The sequence below is a fragment of the Staurois parvus genome, unplaced genomic scaffold (genome assembly GCF_062004578.1).
Source record: "Staurois parvus isolate SC_StPar_1 unplaced genomic scaffold, SC_StPar_1.0 ptg000174l, whole genome shotgun sequence".
NCBI lineage: Eukaryota > Metazoa > Chordata > Amphibia > Anura > Ranidae > Staurois > Staurois parvus.
In genome coordinates, this window is record NW_028317970.1 from 1,855,681 (window position 1) to 1,870,132 (window position 14,452).

General features: G+C 45.0%; 1 protein-coding gene across 1 annotated transcript in view; it reads right to left on the minus strand.

The window, feature by feature from the left end:
• Nucleotides 1-11,983: 11,983 nt before the first annotated feature.
• The window catches only part of LOC149462501 (uncharacterized), a 28,615-nt gene continuing 26,146 nt past the window's right edge, over nucleotides 11,984-14,452 (minus strand). The window contains exon 3 of the mRNA XM_089676836.1: nucleotides 11,984-14,176. Within this exon, the coding sequence (XP_089532962.1) occupies nucleotides 12,975-14,176 (1,202 nt within the window). The 3' untranslated portion in view covers nucleotides 11,984-12,974. The remainder of the gene's footprint in view (nucleotides 14,177-14,452) is intronic.

Consider the following 14,452-nt stretch of genomic DNA (forward strand, 5'->3'; position numbering starts at 1 on the left):
TAAGGGAGGGTAATATTGCAGCCAAGAGGGATGCTACTATTTCAGAGAGTATTTTAGTGTTCACATTTAGGAGGGATAGGAGTCGGTATGCCTCTGGTTCAACTGGGTCCTTGCCCTTATTAGAAATCAGTTTTATATAGGCTTGGTGACCCATTGGAAGGTATGGGCCCCCCTCCCAAACCTCGTTATATACTGTCAGTAGCTGAGGGATGAGAGAGTCCATCATCTTATACAATGCTGGTGTGTAGCCATCAGGACCAGGTGATTTCCCACTAGGTAAGCCTTTAATCACCTCAGACCCTTCCTTTAATGAAATAGGGACATTTACAGATTGCAGGTGGGAGGGGCCAATAGTGAGTAAATGAAGTGAGTCTAAGAATTTTGTGGTCACCTCAAGGTCTTGGATCTAGATATAGAGTGGCACAAATATCTTCCAGTATTTTATTGGTTTCTTCTGAGGAGGAGACAAGGGTAGCAGAAGTATCCTTTAGGGAGGCTACAGGAGTTGGTTGGAGACCCTTTGCTTACCCACCTTATCACCATATTTACACAATTGTGAATCAGCAGAGGAACAATTTACTGTATATGATTACCCAGCCAAGTCCTTCCTGTGTTAGCGCCTCCACTCTGCTACCCGGCCGAGTCCTTCCTGTGTTAGCGCCTCCACTCTGCTACCCGGCCGAGTCCTTCCTGTGTTAGCGCCTCCACTCTGCTACCCGGCCGAGTCCTTCCTGTGTTAGCGCCTCCACTCTGCTACCCGGACGAGTCCTTCCTGTGTTAGCGCCTCCACTCTGCTACCCGGCCGAGTCCTTCCTGTGTTAGCGCCTCCACTCTGCCACCCAGCCGAGTCCTTCCTGTGTTAGCGCCTCCACTCTGCTACCCAGCCGAGTCCTTCCTGTGTTAGCGCCTCCACTCTGCTACCCAGCCGAGTCCTTCCTGTGTTAGCGCCTCCACTCTGCTACCCAGCCGAGTCCTTCCTGTGTTAGCGCCTCCACTCTGCTACCCAGCCGAGTCCTTCCTGTGTCAGCGCCTCCACTCTGCTACCCAGCCGAGTCCTTCCTGTGTCAGCGCCTCCACTCTGCTACCCAGCCGAGTCCTTCCTGTGTCAGCGCCTCCACTCTGCTACCCAGCCGAGTCCTTCCTGTGTTAGCGCCTCCACTCTGCTACCCAGCCGAGTCCTTCCTGTGTTAGCGCCTCCACTCTGCTACCCAGCCAAGTCCTTCCTGTGTTAGCGCCTCCACTCTGCTACCCAGCCGAGTCCTTCCTGTGTTAGCGCCTCCACTCTGCTACCCAGCCGAGTCTTTCCTGTGTTAGCGCCTCCACTCTGCTACCCAGCTGAGTCCTTCCTGTGTTAGCGCCTCCACTCTGCTACCCAGCCGAGTCCTTCCTGTGTTAGCGCCTCCACTCTGCTACCCAGCCAAGTCCTTCCTGTGTTAGCGCCTCCACTCTGCAAACCCGGGAGATGTTCACCTGTCCTTCACTCCAGGCCAGAACCCCCAGAAATCCCCCCTGTACCCATCTCAGGCTCTCTCCTTCCAGTCACAGGGCTTTTCAGAGGACATCTGACAGAGGATGAGGACATGTTATTACCACCCCCACACCTAATTTCACCCTACAATGACACACTACCACATTGTAATTGTGTGCATTGTACGTAGTGGTGGTGTGGCCCCATTGAGCCCAGTGGGGGAGCTTGATAAGAGGTGCTGCTTGTCAGAATCTGCACCCCGAGTTAATAATGCTGCAGACACGGCCTGTTAATAGCCCCATCTGGCTGTTATTTTACAGTTTGAGAGCAGAAACACTGGCTAAGCTGTCCATTTTTACCACCCCCAAAACCCAACTGAAAGAAACCAATCTCATGACCAGTGGTATCTAAAATAAATTGAGTAACTCTAGCGCAAACTATGGTGAAATGAAAACAACAAAAATTACAATTAAATACTGTAGCCGCTAGTGCACACAACCCATGTCTCAGTGCGGCAAATTATACAATCATAATGTGAAGTGAAAATGCTGCGCTACATGAAACAATGGCACAATCCTTATATAACCAAAAAACAAAGTGAAAAAATAAACAAATATATATTATAAGATAAAATAATAGAAAAAAATATTAATATTAAAATAATTTAAAAAAAAAATATATATATATATATATATATATATAAAAAAAACACACAAAAAATAAAGAATAGTTTTAAGTATGAATCAAAAAAAAGTCATTCAAAAAATCAAGTTCAATCAATAAAGTGTTCATTCAGTGAGCCCTCCTTTGGATAATGAAAAATATGTGCATTTGTCATGAATTCCCGTGCAGAGACATCCTCCGCCGTGTATCTGCTCACCGTCCTCCCCCATGTATCTGCTCACCGTCCTCCCCCGTGTATCTGCTCACCGTCCTCCACCGTGTATCTGCTCACCGTCCTCCACCGTGTATCTGCTCACCGTCCTCCACCATGTATCTGCTCACCGTCCTCCACCATGTATCTGCTCACCGTCCTCCACCATGTATCTGCTCACCGTCCTCCACCATGTATCTGCTCACCGTCCTCCACCCTGTATCTGCTCACCGTCCTCCACCCTGTATCTGCTCACCGTCCTCCACCCTGTATCTGCTCACCGTCCTCAACCCTGTATCTGCTCACCATCCTCCACCGTGTATCTGCTCACCATCCTCCACCGTGTATGTGCTCACCATCCTCCACCATGTATCTGCTCACCATCCTCCACCATGTATCTGCTCACCATCCTCCACCATGTATCTGCTCACCGTCCTCCACCCTGTATCTGCTCACCGTCCTCAACCCTGTATCTGCTCACCGTCCTCCACCATGTATCTGCTCACCATCCTCCACCATGTATCTGCTCACCGTCCTCCACCCTGTATCTGCTCACCGTCCTCAACCCTGTATCTGCTCACCGTCCTCCACCATGTATCTGCTCACCATCCTCCACCATGTATCTGCTCACCATCCTCCACCATGTATCTGCTCACCGTCCTCCACCATGGATCTGCTCACATCACGCAGTGTGACCGCACATTGTACAATGTTACGTTGTAGCTGCACTTTTTTTTTCTCATATGGACTCAGAAGATCAGCTTGCTGAATGAAGACTCCAAAGTAATCTCCCTCCTGATAAGCGTCTTTGTATCAGCCGTATTCCTCATTAATAAGAACTCCACATGGTGCTTTATCCTTTTATACTTTTATACATCAATTAGACATAAGAAACGCTCTCACGTTCCGGAGGTGTATATTGCACCATGTATGATGAAGATCCAGTGATGTACTGATCAGACACAAGGTGGCAGTATCATCTCAGCAGCAGAGTCCTGCACATGCTCAGAACAGACACCATCCATCGGGGAGGAGTGTGCGGATGACATCAAAATGTTGCCATTCATCGGGACAGCGGTTGTAGTACTCTACAAACGGCTCTTGGAAGGACATTACAGCAGGCAATAGCATTCACTAAGGGGCCCCGTGCTTTGCCTTGCATCACATGATGGATGGTGTCTGTTCTGAGCATGTGCAGGACTCTGCTGCTGAGATGATACTGCCATCTTGTGTCTGATCAGTACATCACTGGATGTTCATCATACATGGTGCAATATACACCTCCGGAACGTGAGGGCATTTCTTATGTGTAATTGATGAATAAAAGTATAAAAGGATAAAGCACCATGTGGAGTTCTTATTAATGAGGAATACGGCTGATACAAAGACGCTTATCAGGAGGGAGATTACTTTGGAGTCTTCATTCAGCAAGCTGATCTTCTGAGTCCATATGGGACCAAAAGTGCAGTTAGACGGTAACATTGTATAATGTGCGATCACACTGCGTGAGGTGAGCAGATATATGGTGGAGGATGGTGAGCAGATACATGGCGGAGGATGGTGAGCAGATACATGGCGGAGGATGGTGAGCAGATACATGGTGGAGGATGGTGAGCAGATACATGGTGGAGGATGGTGAGCAGATACATGGTAGAGGATGGTGAGCAGATATATGGTGGAGGATGGTGAGCAGATATATGGTGGAGGATGGTGAGCAGATACATGGTGGAGGATGGTGAGCAGATACATGGTGGAGGATGGTGAGCAGATACATGGTGGAGGACGGTGAGCAGATACACGGTGGAGGATGGTGAGCAGATACATGGTGGAGGACGGTGAGCAGATACACGGCGGAGGACGGTGAGCAGATACACGGTGGAGGATGTCTCTGCACAGGAATTGATGACAGATGCATATATTTTTCATTATCCAAAGGAGGGTTCACTGAATGAACACTATTGATTGAACTTGATTTTTTGAATGACTTTTGTTTGATTCAAGCATAAAAATATAATTAATTTTTTGTGTGATTTTTGTTTTATATATATTTATACATGCAGTGAGGAACAGAAGTATTTGAACACCTAAGAAACAGCAAAAATTTTGGCTCTAAAAGACCTGTTACTGCACCTTTAAAAAGTCCACCTCTACTCCACTCATTAATCTGATTTAGTAGCACCTGTCTGATCTCTTTAAAGACACCTGTCCACCCCACAGTCAGTCAGACGCCAACTACTACCATGGGCAAGACTATAGAGCTGTCAAAAGACACCAGAGACAAAATTGTGGACCTCCACAAGGCTGGAAAGGGCTACGGGGTAATTGCCAAGCAGCTTGGTGAAAAATGTCAACTGTTGGAGCAATTTTTAGAAAGTGGAAGAGGCTAAAGACGACTGTCAGTGTCCCTCGGACTGGGGCTCCATGCAAGATGTCACCTCGTGGGGTATCACTGATGATAAGAAAGGTGAGGAATCAGCCCAGAACTACAAGGGAGGAGCTGGTCAATGACATGAAGATATCTGGGACCACAGTTTCAAAGGTGACTGTCGGTAGAACACTATGCCGTCATGGTTTCAAATCATGCATTGCACGGAAGGTTCCCCTGCTCAAGTCATCACATGTCCAGGCCCGTCTGAAGTTTTCCAATGACCATCTGGATGATCCAGAGGAGGCATGGGAGAAAGTCATGTGGTCAGATGAGACCAAAGGAGAACTTTTTGGTCTAAACTTCACTCGTCGTGTTTGGAGGAAAAAGAAGGATGAGTTGCATCCCAAGAAAACCATCCCTACTGTGAAGCATGGGGGTGGTAACATCATGCTTTCGGGGTGCTTTTCTGCGAAGGGGACAGGATGACTGCACTGTATTAAGGAGAGGATGAATGGGGCCATTTATTGTGAGATTTTCAGCAACAACCTCCTTCCCTCAGTCAGAGCATTGAAGATGGGTCGTGGCTGGGTCTTCCAACATGACAACGACCCAAAGCACACAGCCAGGAGAACCAAGGAGTGGCTCCGTAAGAAGCATATCAAGGTTCTGGAGTGGCCTAGCCAGTCTCCAGACCTAAATCCAATAGAACATCTTTGGAGGGAGCTGAAACTCCATGTTGCTCAGCGACAGCCCCGAAACCTGACAGATCTAGAGGAGATCGGTGTGGGGGAGGGGGCCAAAATCCCTGTTGCAGTGCAAATCTGGCCAAGGACTACAGGAAACGTCTGCCCTCTGTAATTGCAGACAAAGGCTTCTGTACCAAATATTAACACGGATCTTCTCAGGGGTTCAAATACTTCTGTTCAGCCGTGCGAGACAAATACATTCTTTACAAATCATACAATGGGATCTCCTGAATTCTGTCCTCAGAGTGGGAATGTATCTACAATGTGAATGTCAGACCCCTTCATGATTTCTAAGTGGGAGAACTTGCAAAATCGCAGGGGGTTCAAATAATTCTGTTCCTCACTGTATGTGTGTGTGTGTATATATATATATATATATATAAGATTTATTTATTTTTTTATTTCAATAATAATAGTTTTTCTATTTTTTCTTCTAAAAAAATAAATATATATACAGTTGTGTTCAAAATAATAGCAGTGTGTTGAAAAAAGTGAATAAAGCTGAAAATCCTTCTAATAGCTTTTATTTCCATCCACACAAATGCATTGGGAACACGACACATTCTATTCCAAATCACAACATGAAGAAAAATACATCAAATTTGTGTTGTTCCTCTAAAAAAATTGAAGAAAAGTGAATATTAGACGGTTAAAAAAAAATCAGTGTTCGTATTCTTCTTTACAAACTGAAACATTCACTATATAAACTGAGAAATGTTTGAAGATTTTGCTTTCCTTTGAATGACTTCATGAATATTTGGTTGTAGTCGCACTGTTTCTGAGAACTGCTGTACATCTGTGTTGCATGGAGTCACCCAACTTCTGGCCCCTGTGATCAGGTATTCCAGCCCAGGATGATTGGACCACATTCCACAGTTCTTCTCTATTTCTTGGTTTGGCCTCAGAAACGGCATTTTTGATGTCACCCCACAAGTTTTCTATTGGATGAAGATCCGGGGATTGGGCTGGCCACTCCATCACGTCCATCTTGTTGGTCTGGAACCAAGATGTTGCACGTTTACTGGTGTGTTTGGGGTGGTTGTCTTGTTGGAACCCCCATTTCAAGGGCATTTCCTCTTCAGCATAAGGCAGCATGACCTCTTCAAGTATTCTGATGGATTCAAACTGATCCATGATCCCTGGTATGCGATAAATAGGCCCAACACCGTCATATGAGAAACATCCCCATATCATGATGCTTGCACCACCATGCTTCACGGTCTTCACAGTGTACTGTGGCTTGAATTCAGTGTTTGGGGGTCGTCTGACAAACTGTCTCCGCCCACTAGACCCAAAAAGAACAATCTTACTTTCATCAGTCCACAAAATGTTGCGCCATTTCTCTTTAGGCCAGTCAATGTGCTCTTTGGCAGATTGTAACCTCTTCAGCACACGTCTTTTTCCCAACAGTGGGACTTTGCGGGGACTTCTTGCAGATAGCTTGGCTTCACATAGGCGTCTTCTAATTGTAACAGTCCTCACAGGGAACGTCACACCTTCTTTCATCTTCCTGGAGCTGATTGTTGGCTGAGTCCTCACAGGGAACGCCACACCTTCTTTCATCTTCCTGGAGCTGATTGTTGAGTCCTTGCCATTTTGGCTATTCTTCTATCCATTCCAATGGTAGTTTTTCGCTTTCTTCCACGTCTTTCAGGTTTTGGTTGCCATTTTAAAGCATTTGCCATCATTTTAGCTGAGCAGCCGATCATTTTCTGCACTTCTTTATATGTTTTCCCCTCTCCAATCAACTTTTTAATCAAGGTACGCTGTTCTTCTGAACAATGTCTGGAACGACCCATTTTCCTCAGAATTTCAGAGAGAAATGCACTGTAACCAGCATGTACAACATTTGCTGCCTTCCTTCCTTAAATAAGGGCAATAATTGCCACCTGTTTTTCAAAGAATGAATGACCTCACTAATAGAACTCCACACTGATATTATTTTGAACACGCCCCTTTCAATGAGTGATTCAATGACACAGAATCAGCAGCATGCATGTCATGACTGTTGGGTTTGTTGGATTTCTATTACTCTACTACACCTGCTAGGAAATTATTTGCCATGTAGAAATATCATTTCTACCAAAAACAGTGATTGATCTGGTTAGTGATGTCTGACTGCTATTATTTTAAACACAACTGTGTATATATATATATATATATATATAAATTTTTTTTTTTGTAATTTCCCAAAAACTTGTGGCAAAAAATAAAATCTTCATGCCTCTCAGCAAATACCTTGGGGTGTTTACTTTCCAAAAATGGGTCTTTTGGGGGGTGCTTCTACTATCCTGGCATTTCAGGGCCTCCAAAACTGTGATAGGTAGTGAGGAAGTGACATGAGAAAATTCCAGCTCTTGAAAGCCTGAAGGTGGTCATTGTTTTTCGGCCTCTGTATGCAGCTAGGCAATGGAAAAGTCTCACAAGTGATAGCTGCATGCTCAGAAGTAGCAGAATGTGTTTTGGGGTGTAATTTCACATACAACCAAGGCATGTGTGAGAAAGATCTTATTAAAATGACAATTTTGTGTAAACAAAAAAAAAAGGATTTCGTAATTTTTTAAAAAAACTTGTGACAAAAAATAAAATCTTTCATGGACTCAACATGCATCTCAGCAAATTCCTTGGGGTGTCTTTCCAAAAAGGGGTTATTTGGGGGGAGTTTATACTGCCCTGGCATTTTAGCACCTGATAGTCAGAAAGTAAAGGTTGCATAAATTCCGGTATATGTACCATAGTTTGTAGACTCTATAACTTTTACAGAAACCAATATACACTTACTCAGATTTTTTCTTTTACCATCCAGCATGATACACTTTAATCTTAATTTATGAAGACATTTAAATGTATTGGATTTTTTTATAACAGAAAGTAGAAAATATAATTTTTCTAAATTTTTGGTATTTATTTGTTTATATCACAAAAAATTAAAAACCCAGAGGTGATCAAATACAGCCAAAAGAAAGCTCTATATGAATTTTGTTTGGGTACTGCATTGCATTAGTATGCAATTACCCTTTAATGTAGCGCAGTGCAGTATAGCAAAAAATGACGTGGTCAGGAAGGGGATAAAATGTTCCGGAGGGCAGGTGGTTATGACGCAGTTTCTTGTGGCCGAGTATATGCCGTATCAGGAAGGGGTTAAAGATGTACTTGCTTTTTGGGTAGAATACTGAGCAGACAAGAGGTCCACGTAGATGACATACACTGTGCAGTTTTATAAAATGCTGCTTCATGTAGCCACCATACCTGTAGGCCATTCCATATGGGAAATTCCCACACTGTCTATATTATATCCAGCAACACAGGACTGATCTCATATCCGTGTTCAAATGTCGCACATACACGTGTGCTTTCTTCTATAGGAGCAGCGGCTGAGCTCAGTGTTGTTAGGGAAGGGAGTGCACTGGGCATGCTCAGCATTTAGGATCATGGAAGCATGATAACCACCCCTGGACATCACCCATATACATAGCTGGAGCTCATCCTTCCAGAATCATTCCACTGATGGAACACACGGCCCCCAGATTAATATGGTGGTCCAATCAGAACACTCCAGGTCCCAACAGTGCACACCACCAGATTAATATGACACAGGTACTGGTGGTCCAATCAGAACACTCCAGGTCTCAGCAGTTCACACCACCAGATTAATATGACACAGGTACCTGTGATCCAATCAGAACTCTCCATGGCCCAGTAGTGCACACCTCCAGCTTAATATGAAACAGGTACCAGTGGTCCAATCAGGACACTGCAGTCCAGAGCAGTTTACACCACCAAATTAATACGACACAGGTACTGGTGGTCCAATCAGAACACTTCAGGCCCCAGAAGTGCACACCACCAGATTAATACGACACGGGTACTGGTGGTCCAATCAGAACACTCCAGGCCCCAGAAGTGCACACCACCAGATTAATATGACACTGTCATGGAACACATGCCCACAGCTCTGAGGATCAATCTAGCACATGGCACACCCTTCTAGGATTCCTCCAGCTATCCTACAAGCTAGAACCCCGGTGTTAATCACTCTTCCACTGTCCACACACATCCACACCTACACACCACAAATGGTAGCTTGCCACCACCCAACAGTTTGTCCACAGACTGGTCTGCTGGGCCACCACACACAAGCAGATCTCCATTTAGCAGATCTGCTACTTTACAATCTGCATGCAATCTGCCAACACACAGTACAATTGCATACAGATTTTCAATGAACTTAGACCGAGCACATAGACGCTACAATACAACAATCTCTCTGGAGATATGAGCCCGAGTTTAGTGCACAGAAGTCACTTATTCATTTTAGATTTATTATCCTGGAAGTGAGCGGTGCATAAAATATGTACAAAGAAAAGGAATTACAAAAAAGACAAGAAGACCCACAGAGTTGGCTATTCACTAGGAAAATAAAAGGGATAAAAACAGAAATAAACTTTATCGAGGTTTATCCTGTGACAGAAGCATGTCAGAATTGTCCGCAATTCCCCAATTGTACTGGTTCCATAGGAATCACCCCGTCCATATCTCAGGCTCCTCAATTTATTGAAATTTGAATGTGGGTGGGACTTTAGCCCTTGTCCAATCAACCCTGGGGGATGTTTCTGTATCAGCCTACAGGATGTTCTGTGTTCTGAGGTGACCTGGATCCAATGGGCCAGGAATGACTCTGATCGTTGGGTCAGAGATAGGATTTTTGACACCAGTGCATCAGTCCAATCGTGACAGTACCAATCACTGTTCAGCTGTCACAATCAGGTGCCATTTTTGTGTGTTTCCCCGGGATTCTACAGAGGATACATATTCAGTTTTATATGGACATGGAGCCTAAAATGTGTCCAATCAGAAGTATTTTCATCTCTCTGCAGCTAATATTTTAGCTTTTATGAGAGATGAAATAGATTCCTCTGATCTGTTGGTATAAATCAGAGCTGGCAGACATTTTGGAGCCATCTCCTGATCAGCCTACAGCTCTTGTTTCAGGTTCAGGAAGGTGAGAAATCCATGTCTACATGGATGAGTTCTATTGGCATCTCAGTGTCTCTCCTGGCCTAGAAGCAGCTCTGTCCTTTCACATGCTAATTGGTGACCATATGTCTCTGACTGATGACTGAATACTGTATCTCTAATAACACGGAATGAAACTAGATCTACAATCACATCCTTCTACAGATCACGTCACATCTCAACTACTGGCAGAACTACCCGACTCCCACATTTATGTTACAAATATATTTCTATATCATTATCATATCTCCTCTGAAGGATCTCGTCTACAAGGAGAATACGTCATGTTTGTAGTCATTCCTCATAACTGAGGTCTTCCAATCAGTCAGAAATTCTCCAATCAGTCACAAATGTAAGGGACCACTGCTCTGACCACTGATAGAAGGGAATTCTCCCATTGGTCCCTAATGTAAGGTACCAATAATTTAACCTCTGATGTAAGGGGGATCCTTCTCCCATTGGTCACCAAAGTAAGGGACCACTACACTGACCACTGATATAATGGGGTCCTTCTCCCATTGGTCACCAAAGTAAGGGACCACTACACTGACCACTGATATAAGAGGGTCCTTCTCCCATCGGTCACCAAAGTAAGGGACCACTACACTGACCACTGATATAATGGGGTCCTTCTCCCATCGGTCACCAATGTAGGGGACCATTGCACTGACCACTGATATAAGGGGTCCTTTTCCCATTGGTCACCAATGTAAGGGACCACTACACTGACCACTGATATAAGGGGTCCTTCTCCCATTGGTCACCAATGTAAGGGACAAATACAATGACCACTTGGGATGATCTCTGGGTTTAGTTGTCGGAGAGTAGGGATGAGACGACAGTACAAACCAAACTTTGCCTGTTCCGGTCCCGTGTTTTGTAGGAGCCGATCATCACATATAGAAGAGACATTTCTAACACTTCTAAATATAACAGCTTCCCGCTGTCACTGGTGCCTAAGGAAGACATGGATGGGTACAGCGGCCACACCCCCAGGAATCAGTGATGTCATTGAGAATCCCTGCCATGTAAGGAAGGGGGCGGGGATAGCAGTGACATCATATGGTCACATTTGGGTAATAAGGTCCCACCATCCCTGTCCCTTCACTTATGTAGATGATGACAGTTTAGGGAGCTGTCATTGGGCTGGTGCTATTGTCGGGTACTATATACCCCATACTCATTCACATGGGGGGACGGTATATGGGGGCCCCTTGTTATTAAAGGGGGTTTCCAGAATCCAATATGACCCCCACCCACAGATCACCACACCCACCAGTCAAGGTGACAAGGTGCTATGCCTGGGGGAATCCCCCCTGGTAAGGTGCCCCCCATGTTGTGTACATGTGGCCTGGTATGGATCAGGAGGGGGGGCACACTACAGCCCCCCTCTGCACTCTGTATGGTGGGCTGTATATGATATACTGCTGACCCCCGCACTCTGCCCCGTTATTGAAGGGTGTGAGGTGTCACCGAGGAGCAATGTTCTATATTGAAGTTTGCCGTCATTGCACCGACACACACAATAGTTTTTGTTCAATAAATGTTTTATTATAATTTTACATTTAACAAGATTGAAGCATAAAAATCAGGAAACAGTAAAGGAAGGAATCCGATTGGTCAGGAAGATCCCTTGTCTGGAATGTGGGGGCGGAGTCATTATTATTGGTGTACAATACAATACACAACGTGTTCCATTATTATAACAAAGTATTGTAGAAAAGATCCCAACATAGAAAATGGGGGAAAGGAGGAAATAAAGGTGGATATGAAGGGGAATCTGTGTACGGGGAACACCTTAACAATCACCACCATTTTATTCTCCAGGGCCTCTGATGTCACAGAATAGATGTTTGGGGGTTTATCTCATCTTCAGGACCAAAATCTGCATTTTCCCATGTGTGCAAAATCATGCAGAAACAGCTCTGGCAGTGAGAGGGTTAATGTGGGCTAGATGGGATCACTCTGCTGGGGTGACATTAGAGCTCCCCCTAGCTGCAGCCTGGTAATAACATTGCTGGGAGGTCTATTCATTTCTCTGCTCCATACTTCCCGTCTTTATAGAAACGTCTCCTGACATTTGGGGGTCTATTCATAGAATGTTTGTATAGCAATTCCCTCAGTGAGAGTTCATGTCCATTCCTCCTGTGTGAATGGGGGAACCAATGTTATTAGGATCACATCTGAGCTGCTGGAATGTCTTCCATTGATGGAAAATACATTGAAAACTTCTGCTGCCATCAATGGCCGACCCCGTCCCACACTTCATCCATGTCTTTGGGGACCTCTGATCTCCTGAACTGTTTCTTCCATGATGAAGACCAGCCATGGAGTATATCTGAGGTGTATATCAGGGTGTGCTTCTTCCCCACATGAGAGCTGGGATGTCCAGCAACATTCATCTAGAAGACATTTCCCACACTCAAGGCACTAATACACCTCCAGGGTTGTGTGGGGCCCCTGATATACAGGAAGGCAGGACTTCAGTGAGGAAAATTTCCCTCACTCAGGACAGGAAAGTGGCTTCTCCCTCGTGTGTGATCTCTGATGTCTGGAAAGATTCGACTTATCTGAAAAACATTTCCCACACTCAGAACAAGAATATGGCTTCTCCCCCGTGTGAGATCTCTGATGTGTGTAAAGACTGGCCTTATGTGAAAAACATTTCCCACACTCAGGACAAGAATATGGCTTCTCCCCTGTGTGAGATCTCTGATGTGTATGAAGAATAGACTGCCGTGCAAAACATTTTCCACACTCAAGACAGGAATATGGATTCTCCTCCGTATGAGATCTCTGATGACTGTAAAGATAGGACTTGTCTGAAAAACATTTCCTGCACTCTGGACAGGAATACGGCTTCTCCCCTGTGTGAGATCTCTGATGTCTGTAAAGATAGGACTTCACTGAAAAACATTTCCCGCACTCAGAACAGGAATATGGCTTCTCCCCCGTGTGACATCTTTGATGTCTGTAAAGATCGGACTTCTCTAAAAAACATTTCCCACACTCAGGACAGGAATACGGCTTCTCCCCTGTGTGAAATCTTTGATGTTTGTAAAGATTGGACTTCACTGAAAAACATTTCCCGCACTCAGGACAGGAATACGGCTTCTCCCCTGTGTGAGATCTTTCATGCACATTAAGCTCTGATTTACGCCAGAAACCCTTCCCACACTCAAGACAGGAATATGGCTTCTCCCCCGTGTGAGATCTCTGATGCCTATGAAGTTTGGACTTGTCTGAAAAAATTTTCCTGCACTCAGGACAGGAATACAGCGTCTTCCCTGTGTGAGATCTTTCATGCACATTAAGCTCTGATTTATGCCGGAAACCCTTCCCACACTCAGAACAGAAAAATAGATTCTCCGCCGTGTGAGATCTCTGATGTGTGTAAAGATTGGACTTCATTGAAAAACACTTCCCGCACTCAGGACATGAATACGGCTTCTCCCCTGTGTGAGATCTCTGATGTGTGTAAAGATTGGACTTCACTGAAAAACATTTCACGCACTCAGGACAGGAATACGGCTTCTCCCCTGTGTGAGATCTCTGATGTGTGTAAAGATTGGACTTCACTGAAAAACATTTCCCACACTCAGGACAGGAATACGGCTTCTCCCCCGTGTGAGATCTTTTATGCCTATTAAGTTGGGATTTATAATGGAAACATTTCCCACACTCAGTACAGGAGAAGCTCTTCCCTGTTGGAAGGCCGGCCCGGTCCCGCACAGTCTGAGGTTCCTCAGGATACGAGGAATCCGATGGTCCATCTACACTGGGTGGTGCCGGATGGACATTGGAGGGAGCCGGGTTTTCTCCTGGACTATACTGTGTGATGTCCTCATCTTCTACTTTCCAGTCTGGAGACAAAGTGAGACAATCCTCGGAGGTTTTCCTCATCTCCCGGCCATGGACTAAAATACAAAGAGGATTACTAGACAGGAGCTGATTGGTTCCCCCAAACCAGGACTCCGCCC